General features: G+C 41.5%; 1 protein-coding gene across 1 annotated transcript in view; it reads right to left on the bottom strand.

The window, feature by feature from the left end:
• Positions 1–1656: 1656 nt before the first annotated feature.
• TSPAN3 (tetraspanin 3) overlaps positions 1657–16272 on the bottom strand; it is a 38161-nt gene continuing 23545 nt past the window's right edge. Inside the window, exons 2-7 of the mRNA XM_036736422.1 lie at positions 15618–15809; positions 15318–15392; positions 10504–10605; positions 8468–8620; positions 8012–8095; positions 1657–2465 (exon numbers count right to left, since the gene is read on the bottom strand). Coding sequence (XP_036592317.1) covers positions 2373–2465; positions 8012–8095; positions 8468–8620; positions 10504–10605; positions 15318–15392; positions 15618–15809 — 699 coding nt within the window. The 3' untranslated portion in view covers positions 1657–2372. The remainder of the gene's footprint in view (positions 2466–8011; positions 8096–8467; positions 8621–10503; positions 10606–15317; positions 15393–15617; positions 15810–16272) is intronic.

Raw genomic sequence — 16272 nt, 5'->3', positions numbered from 1 at the left:
TGGAACAGTGACAGCCATATCCTTTCACTGTGGAAAAGATTGTGTATTCTTTGAGAAAAGCACCTGGGACAAGGATGGCCTATGGAAGAAAGTGGGGGAGTAATGGAGGTAGAAAAGCCAGCTTTTGGAGCCAGTGCTGGGCTAGGGAGGGAGGCCCTGGAAAACATCTCCATCAGCTGCTGGCCTGCTAAGCAGTGGCTCGGCCTCAGCCTCAATGCCCATAGTGATAGGAACCACAATGCCTTGAGAGGACTCTAAGCACTGGAAGGTTCCCAAGAGCCTGGAAGGAACCAGAAGTACGTTAGATAGGAAAGAGAAAGGAATCAGTGGACATTCCCAGGTGTGCCAACGCCCATAGGCCATATGGAAACTAGGAAAGTTTCCTGCCAACTCCATGCGAGATCAGGCCTGACTTTGGGGGTCCGTCTCCTCCTAAGGGACTTGATCACTGGGGAGCTGATGCAAATAATCCTGAGGGCTGCCAAGAAAATCAGAATGTTTAATGCTTTCATGGCATATATTCCAGAATAATAGAGGGGTAGGTCAGAGGCAAAATCTTCCAGGCTTTAATCTACAAGGGGAGATCTATCAAGGAGGCACCAAGCACCTGGCCAGAGGGTAGGCGACTCACCTCTCCAGCCTCTACCTGCTATCTTCAGTGCCAGCCCCTTCTGTGGGCCTCCTGTCCCTGTAGCCTTGGGCTGTACACAGGTCCCCTCTTGGACACAGGAGGGGCTTTTAAAACTTCTTAAAGATCCAGGATTGTGAAGGAGGAGGAATGAAGGTGAACAGGCTCTGTCATCCCAGCAGGGAATCACAGGAACCTGCCTCTGGAGCTAGAAGAGACCACAGGGGCCATCAAATCCAAGCCTCCCCAATTTTTACAGATGGAAGAAACTGAGGCTCTGGCAGTTACAGGATATGGTTGGTATGGTCGAGCCAGGAACCTCTTCTTCCACAACCCTGGGATGTCACCTGAATTCAATCAGACCCAACATTACCATCTCTGGAGGAAGGAAAAGTGCTGGGCTTGAGAGTCTGGACCCAAACCTGAGGGTCAGCTCTGACACTAGCAATGTGACCATGAGCCTGTTTCCTCATCTGTAACTGAGCTGAATCCAAAACATTCAGGAAGCATCTACTACGTGCAAGGCCTGTGTGAGTGTGGTACCAGACTGAAATAAAATGGGCCTGCCCTCCAGAGGCATCTGTTCTAACAGGGGAGACAACAGGTCCAGAACTAGGCACAACCGAGACATCCCAAGCAGAGAGAAGGTGACCTGAGGCAGGTCAGGCACTCTAAGTTGTGCAGAGGCTCAGAGTCAGGAGACTGCACAACTGTGAACCACGTGTGGGAATATCCGTGGGGCCAGACCGTTGGAGGATTTGGTAAGATTTTCAGGGAGTTTTAGAAAAAACCCTTTGCAAACTGTGAGGAATCGTCATTGTTAACAAGCCAGTTCCTAGTCAGAGAAAGGAAAGTACAGAGAAAGGAAAAGCCATTTGTGGTACTTTGGGGATTTTCAGATTCTGATCAGAAGCATCAGCTGTGTGCAGCTGAAGAGGCTTCCGAATTTCCAATCATTTGCCTTGCAGACACTCTGAAATAAAAACAATACAATCTCCCCAAGCCCCTGAATGAAGACAAACCCTCCATTTTGGAGGGAGGATATATAGCCTTTATTTAGTTTGATTTACTATGTACAACTGAGATCACTTTTACACACTATCTCACTAGTCTACACGGGTACATTATTTCCAAATTTAAGACCTACACTCATAAAAAAACCACACACACATATCATTATAGAACAGTAGTGCATACATTATACTCCTGAAAAGCCAGCTTTTATTTAAAAAACACTAAGGTTTGGAAGATGCCTTCAAATGGAGAGGATCTAAGATAGACACCATATGATTCTACACTTTGAGTCATTTTGTACAATTCCAATCATACTGGACTACAATATACATGTTTTAAAAGTGGACACTGGGGAAGGGCAGTGCAGCTAGCTTGCTTGTCATCCTCAGCCTCTGGGAGGCCCACCCAGCGAAGCTTTCAGAATCAGCAGGCACACCCCTTTAAACGTTATCATACTGCTTCAAACCGGCCAACAATTCTGAAATCAGAATGCTTCCTAGCCTATTTTTAAAAATACATGGAGCTGCATGGGGAAAAGTCATCAGGGGCCGGCAGGCTCGTGGAAAGCCATGTTTCTGTGCCCGTCACCAGTGTCCATGAGAATTGTTTCTCTTTTGTGCAAGGTGTGCTTCAGCTAAGTCTACAGAGCCAGGGGCGTGACTGCAGAGATTCGCCCGATCCACCTTCCAGGTAAGGGAAACAAGACTGAGGAGCTGGGGGCCATTGTCTTCTAGGCGTAGGTTCCTCCGGTGATGAGCAGCTCATAGGCGGGATCTCTACTCCTCCGGCACAACACGATGCAAGCACAGAGCATGCCCAGAAGCTGAGGGGAGAGAAGGACCAAGACTAGGTAAAGGGGCCAGCAGCACATGTTGGCTTAGGGAGAGCAAGAAGGCTCTGTTAAGTTCTCTATTTCTGCTCAGAATGGGAGCAGGAACATGCTACAGCAAGGGTTCTCCTTTTCTTCTTGGAGTCCCCAGGACTCCCATTAAAGTCTGCAGATGGGAGCAATTTAGGTTGCATGTCTTGGGGATCCCACTGTACCCAGTTCCCAGGAAACCTCAGATGGGACCAGTCACTACTATAGTCTTCTCTTCAGAGCGCAGGTGTTCCCCAGTTGCATAAAAGTTTAGTTAAAAATCCTGTTATTTTAACAGACTCCACTTGAGGCCACAGTCACCAATTTGTTTAAATTCAAAATATTTCAAAGATTCCCTGATTTTACTCAGATGCCAACACAGTTTTCCAAATACTGAATATAAAAGCATACTAGACCTGTGCAAGTGAAAGGCAACTGAAGTCTTCTCAATCTAGTACTTTCATGGGACACTTGGTTCCCTTTCACAGGACATCTACCATGCACGTATGTGTGTGATGTAAATCTAACCCAAGACTAAAATTATCTAAGTTATGACTAGCACCCTTTTAAATTAAGTTGGAAAAAATATTTTAAAAATTTGCCTGATTATTCCTTACACCAGTCATATCAAACTCAAACAGAAAAGGGGTCCACTAAACTATACATAGGGACCCCAGTAGATGGTATAATAATTTAGTTTTAAAATGTAATATTAACTAAGTTTTATTGTATTTTTATTTATTTTGTTAAATATTTCCCAATTTTATTTTAATCTAGTTCAGGCCACACTCAGGGATGGAGATTTCTTCTTTAGACATTCTGTTAAAACCAGGCAGAGACAACTCTAGGGAAAATCATGACATAGATAGAGGTATCCCATCAGATAGGATAAACAGCATTTAGAGAAATTTTATAGTACTTTAGGGACCTCCCAGATCATCTCTTCTATGTCATTCATTTTCCAGAAGAGGTTAAGGGATGTGTCAGAGGTAACAGAGTGTGGAAAATATTATACTATTTTATATCATTTTTGTAATTTCAGTAAGACTCAGGGCCTGAACTACTTAACCAGAAGAAAAGCCTGATCCTAACAGTCTCTTTGTTCTCTGAGTAAGCTCAGAGATATCTCTATCTTATATCAACAAAATCCGGATGGAGCATTTCTTGCTCTGTCCATGGCCACTAAGGGTGAAAACCTTGACCCCAGACACTATCTTGAATTATGTGACTTTTCCTTATCTTAATATTTTATGGGCATATACTATGTTGTGGAATGTTAATGGCAAATTAAACACAGAGATCCTGGGGTAGTAATTCCAATTGACACTCTGTCAACTATCTAATTTGTTGTATTTACAATCTATTCCATTAAGGAAAATCCTCTTCTTGTATCATGGTTAAACATACATGGGGGTCATAAAAAATGAGGTAATACAGGCTTGCTAGGTCTGCTAAAATAACGTATATAAGTTTTCTCATTGCTTTGTTCAGGCAGCCAGAGTTTATACTCTGACTCCTTGTACGTACAAGTAAGCTAGCTCTGCTATGCTTTAAGGGAAAATAATAAACAACATGGATTTTTCTATCACCTAGCTCTGTTGTTTCCTTCAACCAAATTTTCAGGTTTAACAAGAGGTAGAGAAAGAAGAGGTATCATTTAAATCTGGAACTCTTAATTCTAGAACTACTGTTCTTCCCATGACATCAAGCTACCTCTTGGCCCCTTACCTTGTTCCCAGGTGCCCAACAACTTAGCTGAACAGGATCCGACTCAGTCTCTAAGACTCCTTCAATTCTTCTATTGAAAACATTTACCACTCCTAAATCCCATTTCCAGCAGTCTTGCCCAAAGGGGATGTGATTATGGTAGTTAAGAATTGTTTACATCCCATTACTCCCCTTCCCTCTGGGAACACAGCATAATTTTAATGTAAGTAACTGGGGACAAAGCCTTAACCCAAAAGAAAAACTAATATTGGTAATTTCAGGCAACATACTAAATTAGTAATACATCTGAGTATTAATTAATGAATTCATTAATTCATGGATTCCAAAGGACTTTACAAATTTTTTGGCTATACTGGAATTTTGTAGTACTGAATATTATATAAAATTTCAAGTGAAAATCTTAGAAACATTATTTATTACATGAAGATTTTAGTGATAATGGTGATTCCTACTATGGAATTTTACCAATAAAACTAAAAGTTCTGACTGTCAAATTCAATGGCCAACTCCTAATTTCATCAAAACCCATCATGACTGAACTTGCCCCCACCTCCACTTCTGAATACTTTTTTTTTAAAAAAGGAAAATAGCAACACAGTTTTTTTTTAAATATAAAAGAGTGGTAAGTAACATCGATGTGTCCAAGTGCAATTTTGGGTACATAGGATGTGTCACAATGCATTTACTAAAAATATCATTTAGTAATTTCCTTTAGTCATCTTCCCTATCTGTATCAGGGCTATCCAAATATAAAATGCACCATGGCAGGATTACAGCTCTATTAAAGCATCAGACTCTGTTTTCCCACCTATAAAATGAGGAGTGGAACTAAACCACCTTCCAACTCTAAAGGTCCATGCTCCTCTGAAAGCTGATTGACATTTAAGAAAATCATAGTGCTGGAGCAGGGGGAGAAGTAGTCCAGACCAGAGGAGGGTGTCAGAACGCTGAAGGGCCTCCAGCTAAATCATATCAAGATCAGTGGAAAACACTGTGACCATTTAGAGAAGACAAGGCTTGGGGGCAGCAGCAGATCTCTCTCCAAATATTTCAAAGGCTAAAATGTGGGGGAGAGAGATCAGCCACAAAGTGAGGAGAGGCAGCATCTGTGTGGAGCTGGAAGGGCAGGAATGCGTGGTCCCTTGCAGTAGTGGGCTCTCCTCACTAAGAGCTCGGCAATCGGCAGGTAAATGGGTCCAGTCTGGAATTACCCGTCACTGCGGCCGACTGATCAGTTTCCTTCACAATTAGTGGCCATCTTATGGAGAAATAACAAATTTTTCTTTTTCTTCGATCAGACCTACCAGATTTCATGAAATGCTCTAACAACTGCTCTTAAAACAGATTTCACGCTTGGAGGATTTATTTTAAGAGCGTGCGTGGGTATTTTAAAATTACACTAGAGAAGATGGGTTTAATTGCTAGTTCAAACCTAAGTTTCTTAAATTATCTAGATTTTGTTTGTCTATGTTAGTTCAAGTTAATGCTTTTAATGGGGAACGCCTTGTTCAGATATCAACAAGGTGGATTGTGTACTTATTGTAGTATTTAAACAGTTCAGTAATGACTCATTAGGAAGCCAAGCTCTTTCTGCACTACTGAGGATTGATGCTGCGGCTCTGTGTAACAGTAACAGGATGATCAGCACAGAGAGACGTATTTTATATTGGGTTGTGTAGGCAAAAACCTACATGAAAGGGACAGGTCTCATCTCCCAGGGGAGATCTTGAGTGAAACAGTTTCAATAATTTTACATGCAACACATACATTAGCACAGATGTGAAAATCTTTTCAAGCACAGCTTTTGTGACCATGAAACCATTGGTAGAGACCTAAGTTTTTCATCTGACCTAGGTCCATCCCTCACAGACTGGCTTATTAACCAACTAGATGTTTCTTCCCTTCCCTTTTCTGAGGGTATGTTTAATACATTTTAAACTTGTTTCTTAAAGCAGTAACACAGAGGTGAAGTGGCTTGCCCAGGGAGACCGTCCTGTGCCAGAAGGGGGCCTTTCTCTCAGGCTGCCCTAATTCCTGACCCCCTCTTCGCTGCACCAGGTTTATCTCTCAAGTAACTGACACCGAGGAATCCGGAGCAACTGTTGTGGTTTGGCAGCACAGCTGAGGCAGAGCAGAACTAGCTTCTCAGCAGGAGGTCTATGAAGGGACTTTTGTGTTCAGTATTTTTAATTTACACAGAATCAGTAATCCTCTAGAAATCAGTTCAGACCCAAACCCTTCGATCAGTAACCTGGGGATCATCTAACTTCAGGCGGGGATGGGGTGGGGGGAGGGGTGTTGGTGAAAAAAGGTCACCCTTTTGTCTGACTTTGCTACCAACACACTAATTACTAGACATGCCAACACATCAGACAGCAGTAACTGAACACTTGCTACATGCTGGCACTGTGCTAAATACTGGGGAGCATCAAGGACAACAAAAAGCCCTGCCCTCAAGGATTCATTCTTTACCAGGGGAAACAACAGATTTAGAGAGAAGCAGAAACAAAACGTACCTGAAAGTCTCCTACAGAAAATGGCATCAGCCCGATGCTTAAGGGAGCCAGTGGAAGGGAGGAACCTGGATCTGTAACAAGCCTACCAAAGGCAGGGAGGTGGAGCACTGCGGGGTCTGGGAGGTGTCAGAACACCAAGCGTGTGTAAGGGAGGCTAGGGTCACACGGCTGCACAGGAGAATGGAGCTAGACTAAAGAAAGGATTTCTTTACATGCAAAAAAAAAAAAAAAGCGTGCATTGGCTGCCAATGAGAATGGGGAGCCGGGGGAATGGCACGGTCACACCCAGGCTTTGGAAATATTCCTTGGGGAGCTGTGTGGAAGACAGATTGGAGAGGGGAAAAGCCTGGGGACAGACTCATCAGGAGGCCACTGCCAGAGTAAGAGAAGAGAGGGTAAAAGCCCAAAGGATGGTGGTGGCCAAGTGAGGAGAAAGATGGGAACAGATGGGACAAAGGGCATGGAAGCAACACTGGCAAGACCTGGCCACCCTTGGGATATTGAGGGAGAGTCAGGAGTCAAGGGGGACTCAGGTTCTGAACGTGGGTGACTGGATGATGATGATGATAACAGGACCCCCATGGGACATCACAATGTGCTGATGCAGTGTAATTCCCCACATTACTGACGTCACAATCTCATCCAATGGCTAAAAAACATTCTGTTTTAATCACCAACTCTGTTTCCATAATGATATTTTAGCTGGACATGGCTTACTCTGCTGCTCAGAAGAACGTCACCAATCATAATGACATTACTTCTGTTTTGTATATGTAAATTTTAATGAATTTGGATACACAATGCTGAATAATTGAGAGCTGAAAGTGGAAAGAGTCCAAGATGGAACAAAAATGATACCGCTTCATTTTTAATAAAAGCCCTCAAATAAAGTTAAGCCAACTTGAAAACAAACTGCTTTGTCCAATATATCGAGTTTTGGGTTTTTTTTTTTTGTCTTTTCAACAAAGCTCCTAACACAAGCAGGTGTGGAGGAGCTCTGGACCAGATCCACTTAATCCTGCATCTAAGCCCTCAGCTGTCTGTTCCCTGATTTTCTGAGCTTCATTTTCTCTGGACTATCCATGATTTGGGACTGGAAACCAGAAAATGGAGGTAGGAAAGCATTCACTAAACCTCAGTGGCTTCTAACCAGTCTAAGCCTACAAGGCTTTTTAGAATGTAGAACTCTAAGCAAAGCGTAGCTGGCGACTGGGAAAGGGGATCATTATGAAGCATCTGTTTAATGGACCTTCTGGTGAATCTTACCTGAATAGCAGCGAATGTCAATGCTGCCCAAATAACATACATCATGATATCCTGGAGCTTCTTCACAACTAAGGCTTCACAGCCCTGGAAAAAGAAAAGGTCCACCAGAATTAGATTCTTCCCCTAGTAAAAGCATAGAGAGCCACAAACAACACACTATTCACTGTCCAAAGTGGAACAGTGACGAGAGTAATGAGGAAGAAAACAACACATGGCAAAGAATACGAAGAGATGCCCCACTATGGCAGACACTGTTGAGTCTCACTGATCACTGCATGTTCCTCAGAACTTTGCACGTGGTAGATACTCCATGAAATTTAGCCGAATTAATGTCTGCTGTGAAAGAATGCACAGGAGAGTGTCTGATAGCACAAAAAGGGCACCACCAACAGGTCTCCAGGCAGCCACATAAGTGGAGGAGACTGTCCTCATGTGGCCATGAGCAGCTGCACTTACCTCAGAGTAGAGGTCTGCAGGGTGGGCCAGGCTCCCGTTGCAGGTGCTGGCTGATGTTCGGCAGCAGCTAAGGGGGACGCTCTGATTCTTTGTTTCTTTGAACCAGTCTGTATTCTCCCAGTCTGAGTAATTGTGAATTCCACAACAGTGCAGCTAGAGGAAAGACGAAGAAAATTTTATTTCTCACAAGGGACATGACAGGCTGGCTAGCTAAGGCTGGAGCCTAAATTCAAAGTGCTGTAAAGGTAACAAAACCCCTTTTTCTCTGAGATGGAGAAGGCAGGTTCCAGAAAGCTCCTTTTACAGATGAGGCCCTTTCTCCTAGAGGCCTCCTCTGCTGCCTAGCTAGAGCAGTGGCAACCCTGGCACCTGAAGGGCTATGCCAACAGAATGCTAGCTGGAAAGACCCTAAGCACAGGCTGGCTCACAGATGTGGGGCCTGCCTGACATCTCAGAGGTTAGTGCACCGGAAGGCAAACACCATGGCTCCTGCAGACCAGGTGTGGTGGGATTAGGGCTGTGACTGGCCTCAGTGGGAAGAGTATCCCCACGAACAAGATTCCTGAGGAGAGTAGAAAGGAAGCAATTTACCAAGGTCACATTTATGGTCATGAACCAGAGCTGTTAAAATGTATATTTCAGTACATTCAACATGTATAGAAAAAACTCTCCTCCACAGCTAGATTTTTAGCAAATACAGCCCATAAAATCTTTATATGTTAAATATACGTTGGCTCACTTCTGCAGGATGAAATGCGAAAACTGTTTTGTCCACAGACACCTTCCTGAAAGAGTCTCCCACTTATAAACACCTTGTAAACTTACCAAGGGAGGTCTCTGGTACTAAAGGAAAAGTGTGTGTGCCCAGACAACATGGCTGGGTTGGGGGGCTGAACCCAGATGCCTTCAAAGCAATGAAAAAGGACTGGCTTTAATTAGGCAACTAGATAAAGCTGCTCAAGGAGTGTAGAGCAGAGGGGCTTAACCTTCTTTTGTGTTATGAACTTGGGTCAGCATTACAAAGAAAAACAATTTCATGAAAATAAACAGTCATCAAAATATGTTTTAAAAGTCAAGTTCATGCTGATCCAACCATTCTGGAGAGCAATTTGGAACTAAGCCCAAAGGGCTATAAAAATGTGCATACCCTTTGACCCAGCAATACCACTTCTAGGGCTGTATCCCAAAGAGATCATACAAATGGGAAAAGGACCAATATGTACAAAAATATTTATAGCAGCTCTTTTTGTGGTGGTCAAGAACTGGAAATTGAGGGGATGCCCATCAATTGGGAAATGGCTGAACAAGTTGTGCTATATGAATGTAATGGAGTACTATTCTGCTATAGAAACGATGAGCAGGTGGACTTGAGAAAAACCTGGAAAGATTTATATGAACTGATGCTGAGTGAGGGGAGCAGAGCCGGGAGAGCACCGTACACAGTTACAGCCACCTTGTGCGTTGACTAACTTTGATACACTTGGCTCTTCTCAGCAATGCAAGGTTCTAAGACAGCTCCAAAAGACGCATGATGGAAAATGCTATCCACTTCCAGAGAAAAAATTACAGAGTCTGAGTGCCGATCGAAGCAGACTATTTACTCCCTAGTTTGTTTTGTTTCTTTCTCGTGGTTCATTCCATTGGTTATAATTCTTCTTTGCAACATGAGTAATGTGAAAATATGTTTAATGTGAATATATATGTGGAGCCTATATCAGATGGCATGCTGTCTTGGGGAGAGGGAGAAAATTTGGAACTCAAAAGCTTGTGGAATTGAATGTTGTAAATTAAAAACAAATAAATAAATTTTTAAAAAAAAAGGAAAAAAAAGTCAAGTTCATAGATCCCAGGTTAAGAATCCCAGGTGTAGAAAGAAAAAACTCCAAGATACCATCGGGCAGTAGTCCCTGACGATATGTGGTAAGACTACAAAATGTTACTACAGGAAAGTAATCAGGAGGAAGGTACACTCCCTGCACAATACAGACATTCGGGACTACAGCAAACAGAAAACCATGCCAGTGTGTTAGGCTTACCTGTCTTTGTACATAATCAATAGCCCGACTGGCAGCATCTGGAGAGGTTCCATTATAGGTCTTGTACACTTTCTGGATGCGGCGATCAACCTCACTTTCCACCTAAGGACAATACAAGTAATTCATTCTCTCAGTGACGCTGGGAAAGGCTTGGCAGTAAGAAGCTACAACTGAAAGACCTAACCAGCTGTTTGAGAGTTGTTGAAATACCTTCATTGACCATGCCACTCAAACTACCAAAGAATTATTTTATAGAGCCAGAAAAAAGAGTAACAAAAATTATTTGGAAGAACAAGGAGTCAAGAATATCAAGGGAATCAAACAAACAAAATGTTAAGGAGGGCAGCTTGGCAGTTCCAGATCTCAAACTATACAAAGCAGTGATTATCAAAACAGCCTGGTACTGGCTAAGAAGTAGGGTGGTGCATCAGGGGAATAGATGAGGTACACAAAGCACAGTAGTAAATCACCACAGGAATCTAGTCTTTGATAATAAGCCCAACGATCCAAGTTTTGGGGGTAAGAACTCAACATCTGACAAAAATTGCTGGGAAAACTGGAAAGTAGTTTGGCAGAAAGTAGGTACAGACCAACATCTTACACTGTATATAGAGACAAGTTCAAAATGGAAAAATGATTTAGACATAAAGGGTAATATAATAAATTAGGTGAGCATGGAAAAATGTACTTAAAATGTACTTGTTAGATCTATAGGTAAGAGAAGAACTTATGAGTAAACGAGAGGAGGGGATTATGGGAAATAAAATAGATAATTTTGATTCCATGAAATTAAAAAAGATTTTGCAAAAACAAAACTAATGCAGCCAAAATTAGAAGGAAAACAGGAAACTGGGGGGGGGGGGGTGGAGACTGCAGCAAGTTTCTCTGACAAAGGCCTCATTTCTCAAATATATAGGGAACTGAGCCAAACTTATAAGAATATGAGCCATTCCCCAGTTGATAAATGATCAAAGGGTATGAACAAGTAGTTTTCAGAAGAAGCAATCAAAGCTATTAAAGTCACATGAAAATATGTTCTAAATCACTACTGATTAAAGAAATGCACATTAAAACAATTCTGAGATACTACCTCACACAGCCATCAGATTGGCTAACATGACAGAAAAGGAAAATGAGAGATACTGGAGGGGATGTGGAAAAACTGAGACACTAATGTACTGTTGTCAGAGTTGTGAACTAGTCCAACCACCCTGGAGAGCAATTAAAGAATTATGCCCAAAGGGCTATAAAACTGTACATGCCCTTTGATCCAGCAATACCACTGCTACGTCTGTATTGCAAGATATCAAAGGAAAAGGAACTATTTGTATGAAAATATCTTTATAGCAGCTCTTTTTGTGATGGCAAAAAATTGGAAATTGAGGGGATACCCATCAATTGGGGAATGGTTGAACAAATTGTGATATATGCCTGTGATGGAACACCATTGTGCTATAAGAAAGGATGATCCGGATGGTCTCAGAAAAACCTGGGAAGACTGATATGAACCGATGCAAAGTGAAGTAAGCAGAACCAGGGCAACACTGTATACAGTAACAGTAATACTGTGCAATCATCAACTGTGAGTGACTTAGCTATTCTCAACAATACAATGATCTAAGACAATTCCAAAGGACCCATGATGAAAAATGCTATCCTCCTCCAGAGAGAATAGATGATCTCTAAGTGCAGACTCAAGTATACTTTTTAAAAATTTTATTTTTATTGTTTTCTTTTGAGAGATAGCTAATAGGGATGACCTCACATGTATAATCAATATCAAATTGTTTTTGTTCTCAAGAAGAAAGGGGTAAGAGCGAGAAAATTTGGAACAAGATTTTAAAAAATGATTGTTAAAATTTTTTATATGTAATTGGGAAATATTTAACAGAATAAATAAAAATAATTAAAAAACACTATCTGAAAAATGTCTTTGTTCACTACTCTAAAATTTTTTCCTTTTCTATCCTCTATGTTCAACTGTAGGTTAGTGTCATTTTGTACCAACACTTAAGTTAGCAGCAAACTCCTGCAGGAATTAAAAACAATCTATGAAGAGCTCACATTTAATAAAATGCTGTCTACTCTGGAAAGAAGAGAACCATGCGACACCCTCAAGATAGATGCCCTAAATTACAAATTAACTTTATCTAGTTTTTTCAAATAAATTCAAACAAGATTTTAAAAAATGATTGTTAAAATTTTTTATATGTAATTGGGAAATATTTAACAGAATAAATAAAAATAATTAAAAAACACTATCTGAAAAATGTCTTTGTTCACTACTCTAAAATTTTTTCCTTTTCTATCCTCTATGTTCAACTGTAGGTTAGTGTCATTTTGTACCAACACTTAAGTTAGCAGCAAACTCCTGCAGGAATTAAAAACAATCTATGAAGAGCTCACATTTAATAAAATGCTGTCTACTCTGGAAAGAAGAGAACCATGCGACACCCTCAAGATAGATGCCCTAAATTACAAATTAACTTTATCTAGTTTTTTCAAATAAATTTTCCTGGTGTGTTGTCAGAGGACTGAATTTGCTTTTCTCTTTCTTGTGAGGCATGAAGACTGGAAGAGCTTTAGCTCAAAATGCTGACTTCAAACATGTGCCCACATAATGACACAATCCATTATTTCATTCACACAATGTTTAGACCTCGAGCCAAACATAGAGCTAAAGAGTAGGGGTCAACCCCTGGAAATCCTGTCTCATGTCAAAGGTGTGCACAGTTTTACAATCAGCAGGAGGGAAACAGGATTCTGTTTTTGATGACATTTCTGTCACCTGGACAGTCAGCAGAAGTAACGACCTGCTTGCACAAAGTCCTTTACCATGAATATAATAATCAGTCAAGTGATCAATAAACAAGAATTAATCAAGCACCTACTATGTGCTAGGCACTGCACTAAATATTGAGAATACAAAGAAAAAAAATAAACCAAACCCTGCCCTTGAGGACTGTACAGCCACCATAGTGGGAAGAACAAGGCCAGTGGCTTTTCCAGGGAATCTGCACTTTTGGGAGACTGGGGGCAGGGGGCGAAAGGCTAGGAACTTGCCTTTTATCAGTCCACTTCTAGGGCTCTGGGGAAACCACCTTATGCTAACCCAATTACCAACAATCTGACTGATAAACTAGAAAGCCAATTACTAATTTACAAAGAAAAGGGTAACTGCCAAGCAGAAAGTTTGCTTAGAAAACCAGATATTCTGGGTCAGGTCAAACTTAGGCCAGTCCAGGGACTTAAGCTTCCAGTTAAAATGCAATGAAATGCCCAGAGACCATAAATGCAATAAAGAATGCCTTTACTAATATGAAAGGGCACACAAAAGGCTAGCAACTGAGATAAAACAGCAGGTGCTTCTGCAGAGCAATGAGAATTCAGCTAAAGCTTTGGATACCAGTCCCCAAGAGGCCAAAGATGCCAAAGAGAACGGCCTCCCTGCTCCCTCCCCCACCCCCACCCCCTCTTAAAGGGAAACCTGCCCAATCTACATAAAACAGGGCCACTCCTACCATACCAGATGGATGTTGCTTGTTGGTCAAAGGGTCAAAATCCAGGAAGGATTATGTTAGTGCTGATAACTTCAAGTAACCCATTCCTCCCCAATGTACTGGAACACAGATTCTCCCTCTTTGACACTCTTTCTTCCAGACTCCATGCAGACCAGTTACCTTCTGTTTCCATGTTATTAACATGGAAAATAAGCTGTCAACAGCTGCATTCAGACTGATGTGATAGGATTGTGACAGATCAGTGGGTAGGGAACAAACCGACTGTCCCAAGACTAGAATAATCCCAGTGTTAGGACTGCCTCTGTCTTTATTTACCGCAGGGCAGTTCTTCCTTTTCTACCACATCAGCAGATTTTAATAGTAAAAGACATTTCACAATATAGATTTAAATCAATAACGAAGGCGTTACCACAGGAGTCTGATGATGCCCTCTCATCACTGTTTCTAAACTTATATTACAACTAATATTATCTAGCCAGGGGAAGCAAACCCAAGCCATTAGCCTTTAGTGTTACCTGTGACGCTGGCGGCATAAAATTAGGGAAGATGGAAAGAAAGTGGGGGGAGGGGAGAAGAAAGGAAGCAGGTGGTCTATAAAGCAGGGAGTAACAGTTCAAACAGAAATCACACACGTATAATATGCTGCCCATCTCTACTGCAGAATAAAATCAAATCTGACAGCTTTATCGTTCCAATGTTAGCGCAAGCATTTTTTTTAACTAAAATTACATAGAAATGCAAAAATGGTTTTATCTTTTCATGTTCACACATAATTTATTTCCGTATCTATGTGATTATTTAAAAGTCAAAGGCCACCTTCATCTCTATGAAACCACAGTAACTTTCTCATAAAATTCCAGTCATTGTTGACAACTTCTCTCCTCCTTTCCTTTCTGGCAGCAGAGCCCCGTGTCAGGTTCGGCAGGCCAAGCCCAGTGGTACAGATGGCTTTTTGGAAGGAGTGTCAAGGGCTCATCCCAAGCCGATCTGCATTCTAACTTCTGTGATGCCACTTTCAAAATCCTAAAACTGGAGCAGAATTGCTAATGTGTTCTCACACATCACAGGGCTAAAGGAAACCTTGCTGGATGAAGAATTTCTGATCACTGTTGGAGTTGAGGAATTTTAAGAGAGTAGCTGAAATTAAACAGTGCGTAGTTTTTAAAGGCAAACATTTTTACTATCATTTGAAGTGAATGATGTTTCTAGTTGAATATAAATGACTCCTAAAACATTCTTCAAATTTAGGGCCTACCACAAACTGAAGACAGATGACAAAATTAAAATTCATACCTTTGCTCGGTAAACATATCCCAAAACCACGACGACAACCTCTGTGATAAAAACCAACAGCAGAATGATCACAAACTGCAAGGAAAAAATTGAGAGGAAATTCAGTACACAAACTTAAAAGCATAAACCCAATTCCCTCAATAAAAAAAGTCATCTAGTTTCGAAGTGAAATATGGAGACAGTTTCTGAGGATCCACACTAAGAAACCCAGGGAAGCTGCATGAGTTGTGGGGAAAAGCCCAAGAAATCAAGCAGGGACACGCATTCTGATGCCATGGCGTCAGTGAGATGCTAACTTACTGTGGCAAGTCCACAGCGGCTTTCTCGGATGGTGGCACAGCATCCAATTAGTCCAATAATGAAAAGGAGGGTTCCTACGGCTATAATCACAACAGCAGGGATGAGTGTGTACACGTCTTCAAAGAAATGATCATAGTCATCATAAGTGATGAAGACATAGGCTCCCACATAGCACAAGATGCCTGCTGCTGCCTGCAGGAAACAAAATGAACAAATTGGCAAAAATCCTCTCTCCCCCTCCCCCAGCAACATTCTTCTCATTAGTTGGTAAGCTATGATTTCATGATTAATTTCTCTGTTACACATAGATTAGTGAGGCTAACCAACCGACTGTTGACTCCAATTATTAGGTAAGAAAAGTATTCTGAAAACAAAATGGATAATTTTATTCTTTTTACATAACTACATACATCTTTTGTTTTTCCATTGCATTTTAGAGACCCTTCATTCCCAGAAATGAAGCCTCTATAATAAAGAACAGTTAAGCAAAAAAGCCGATCGAACAACTGAGCCTGATAGCGTATACAACACTTTGTTCCCTTGTCCCTACAATCATTCAGTCTGCTTTCTTTTCAGTGATATTATCGTAGTCACTGGGCATCCTGTTCTCCTGGATCTGTTTACACAATGACCTCATGCCCCTTCCAACACTAAA

This window comes from Trichosurus vulpecula, chromosome 8, assembly GCF_011100635.1.
Source record: "Trichosurus vulpecula isolate mTriVul1 chromosome 8, mTriVul1.pri, whole genome shotgun sequence".
Lineage (NCBI taxonomy): Eukaryota > Metazoa > Chordata > Mammalia > Diprotodontia > Phalangeridae > Trichosurus > Trichosurus vulpecula.
This window is presented reverse-complemented; position numbering and strand designations above follow the sequence as displayed.